We start from the raw sequence: 3,351 nt of genomic DNA, 5'->3' as shown, positions 1-3,351 counted from the left end.
GAATGCCTTCAGGGCACTTTTGGCCAGCGGGAGAGTTGTGAGGTTCGAACTCCAGGAACCTGAGGCTGACAGCTTTGTGGAAGCAGCCACTGAAAGGACATCTTGCAGATGCTAAGAACCACCTCTGAAGGCTGAACTCCCTTTAGGTTGCATCATTTTATTTTTAAATTACTTAACATGGGCTGAGCACTGTGTTTACCACTTTATAAGCATCCGCTCCTTCAAGCTCCCCCACATACGCTATTGCACGCTGACCTTCTCTTCAGTGCCACAGCTCTACATTCAGATGCTGGCTCTGACAAACAACAACAACAAAAAAACCTTTTGACTTTGATAGATGTACTGGAAGACAGGTCAAAAAAGAAAAAGTCTTTTCCAACTTAAAGTAAATGGAAAGGAAATAAGTTTCTCAATATGCACTCTGAGAATGGTATTACATCTTCTAGAAATAATCAAATATAGTGAAATAACAAATTGGCCTGGTCTCAGTTTTCAATAAGGCTCGATAAAAAATGCCAGTGGAAATGTAGTATTTTAGCTCTGAAGGAATATACAATCTAAACATGGGGACAAGTCAAATATGAATTTAAAAGGCAAAGTTAGAGGTTAAAAAACCCAACTCGTCCATGCATCACTGAACAGTATTTGTGCTGCCCATTGTCCGTACCTTGGACAGTGCTGGGCTGTCAGAGCCTATATAGATGGACAGGATTTTCACAAGAAAGGAACTCACTTTGACAGTGAGTTAAAGGAAGTGCAAAGTAACTCCGTTCATCAGCACTCAAGGGCTTACCTATGGCCAGCAGCAAGTCTTCAAAATGCCCCGATAATTCTCCTTTAATGCTGTCCTCAATGTCCTTCTGGCTAATATTTCTGTATTCATCAAATGCTAAAAAGTATCACCACAAAAACATTTAAAGCATCCCAGTTGACCATACTTGAATATATTTTAATTTAGTTTTTTTTTTTTTTAATCTGATATGCAGCAGCTTAAAAAAAAACAACCTTTTTAAATCATTAAAATTTGAGCACAATAAAGCCCAGCTTCACAGGCCATTTTCTTCAATGACCTCCCTCTTTTTCCAGGCTGCAGCATTTAAAAAAAAAAAAAAAGCTAAAGGGCTAAGTGATAAATAATTTATTGAGTAAGATGAACTACTTCAAACATGACACCAGCCCTTGGGAAACAACACTGTGGTCATTAGTTACATGTTTTATCTGCCAAAGAAATCTTAATGATGAAATTTTCTTTGTGCTCAGAGAATCATTCCCTAAGGCAGGGTGGCCCACTTCACACCTACCAAAAGGCATCTGAATTTCTTCATCAGGATCTGTCCCAAGCAAAGCCTGTACTTATGTCACCAAGTATATAGTCATCTTTTATAAGCTAAGTAAATATTCGTTTTTTCTTTTATGTATTTGGTACAGGGTTTATAGGGCCTCACTACATAGCTTGCACTCATAGTGATTCTCCTGTTTTTAGCCTCCCAAGCGCTAGGATTACAGGCACATGCCACCACGCCCAGTCACAATCAGCGTAGTCTCAATCACTGTCTCAGTGTGCCCTAGGGGCGGGGCTGGAGCTAGCACAGCACGCTGGGAATCTAAACCCCGGCCACTGTGCTCTGCCTAGCCAAGTAAATATTTAAAAAAGAAATTTAGGAGAGAGATCGGTGGTCTGATTTCTGTTTTTCAGACTAAGATATTGTATTAGTAAAAAGAAACTGCATTATTATTATTTTATGAAATCAATTAAGGCCAACCAAAGTTAAAGAAGGCCATTTTCAGAATCATAGCAAGATCCTTATGTTTCCACTTTTTCAGCTTAGCCTAAGGCCAGGCATGCACAGTGGCACCCAGAAGCCATAATCAGATGATGTCTACAGCAAGAGTCAGGAAGACCATGGAGGGAGAGGGTGGGTGCCCAGCCGTCCCATTCTTGCAGGTCTGATCTCCCCCCATTCCCTCATTTGCCTTTACATCAGAAAGAGCTGAGCACAGGTCACCATTAATACATCAATAAAAAGCTACATGCAATGCCTGGCTTTTCTGGAGTGGTTCACTGGGGACAGAGGGGTGGAAGCAGGACACCCAGGCTCCCCCACACCAGAAGAACAGGTCTGCCTGGTCTCCCTCCACGGCCTCCTGTTCTCTCCTTTTGCCCCCAGCCATTACCTGGTACTTAGTCCTTAGAGGAGAAGCAGAGGAGGGCCCGAACTGCCTGGAGTTAGAACCTGCTTCTTCCTTTTGTTTTCTCAAATGTTTATACAAAAGATGTGACAGACTTTATCATTTTTAACTTCACTACTGTGTATCAGACCCACCCAAATTGGCAAAAACAACATAAAGCAAAGAGGACTGGTTGTGAGCCCGTACTTAGTTTCAGCTGTGGAAAGCTCCGTAAGCACAGGATCTCGGTGAATTTATCTTCATCCGTGCCCCATTTGTTCTCGCCGGCATTATAGAGAATCTATTGACAAAGAAGGGGAACTCAGATGTTAGAAGGGGAACTCAGGTGTTAGTGCAGACATGTTCTTTCTCTTGTTTGAGGGGGTAAAAAGTGAAGAGTGGGAAGCTCCAATTTATTTTCAAAGTCAGTGAGATCATCTATTATCTAGGCCTCTCACGTGTAGCAGATATCTGAAGGCTGGGACGGGAGGAGCTTGGGAGTGACCGCCACTGCAGAGGAAAGTGGAGTCGCGGGCTTCTGGTAAAACACAGAAGACAGCCCTGGGACCTCCCATTTGCTCACAGGACTGCAAAGGCTGTCAAGAGGGAGAAAGTGGACGTCTTACTTGCCATTACTGACCTGAGCATCTTTTTTGGCCAGATGTTCATCCACTTTCGGACTTTCATCTCTTCTGCCCTACACAGGGATGACAAAAACAAGGCTAGTCCTTTAACAACAGAAGAATCCAATGTTCAGTGTTACAATCAGCAAGACACCTTGGTGTTTCTGCAGTGGAAGCCACGATGTGGAGGGAGACCAGCACCCTGGTGTCCATCCTGCACCATCACTAGCTGGTCATGAAGATGCTGGCAAATCACACCATATTTAAGGCCTCTATTTTCTCTGAAAACTCAAAGGTATTACAAGGATGAAAAAAGAAGCCAAAAAAGAGAAGATACTTATAAAACATATCCGATAAAGGACTTATAACCAAAATACATGAGAAATTCTTAAAATTCAATATCAACATAAAAAACCCAATTTAAAAAAATGAACAAAACTTCTGCTGAGATACCTCACCAAAGAAAGATGTGCAGCCAGTAAGAAAGCACAGGAAGTTTTTCTGCCGAGTTCCGGGAGCCCCCAGACCCAGTCCTAGCCCAGGTCCAGTGAGTGTGCGG

The 3,351-nt window shown here is 42.6% G+C and overlaps 1 protein-coding gene across 1 annotated transcript in view; it reads right to left on the bottom strand.

Annotated features, from left to right (window-relative positions):
- Nucleotides 1-3,351, bottom strand: part of Anxa3 (annexin A3) — an 85,636-nt gene that overhangs the window by 12,050 nt on the left and 70,235 nt on the right. Inside the window, exons 8-10 of the mRNA XM_004643187.2 lie at nt 2,810-2,866; nt 2,377-2,470; nt 794-889 (exon numbers count right to left, since the gene is read on the bottom strand). Coding sequence (XP_004643244.1) covers nt 794-889; nt 2,377-2,470; nt 2,810-2,866 — 247 coding nt within the window. The remainder of the gene's footprint in view (nt 1-793; nt 890-2,376; nt 2,471-2,809; nt 2,867-3,351) is intronic.

This window comes from Octodon degus, unplaced genomic scaffold, assembly GCF_000260255.1.
Source record: "Octodon degus isolate 3935 unplaced genomic scaffold, OctDeg1.0 scaffold00168, whole genome shotgun sequence".
Classification (NCBI taxonomy): Eukaryota; Metazoa; Chordata; class Mammalia; order Rodentia; family Octodontidae; genus Octodon; species Octodon degus.
Note: the sequence above shows the minus strand (reverse complement) of the source record. Positions and strands in the feature narration are given on the sequence as shown.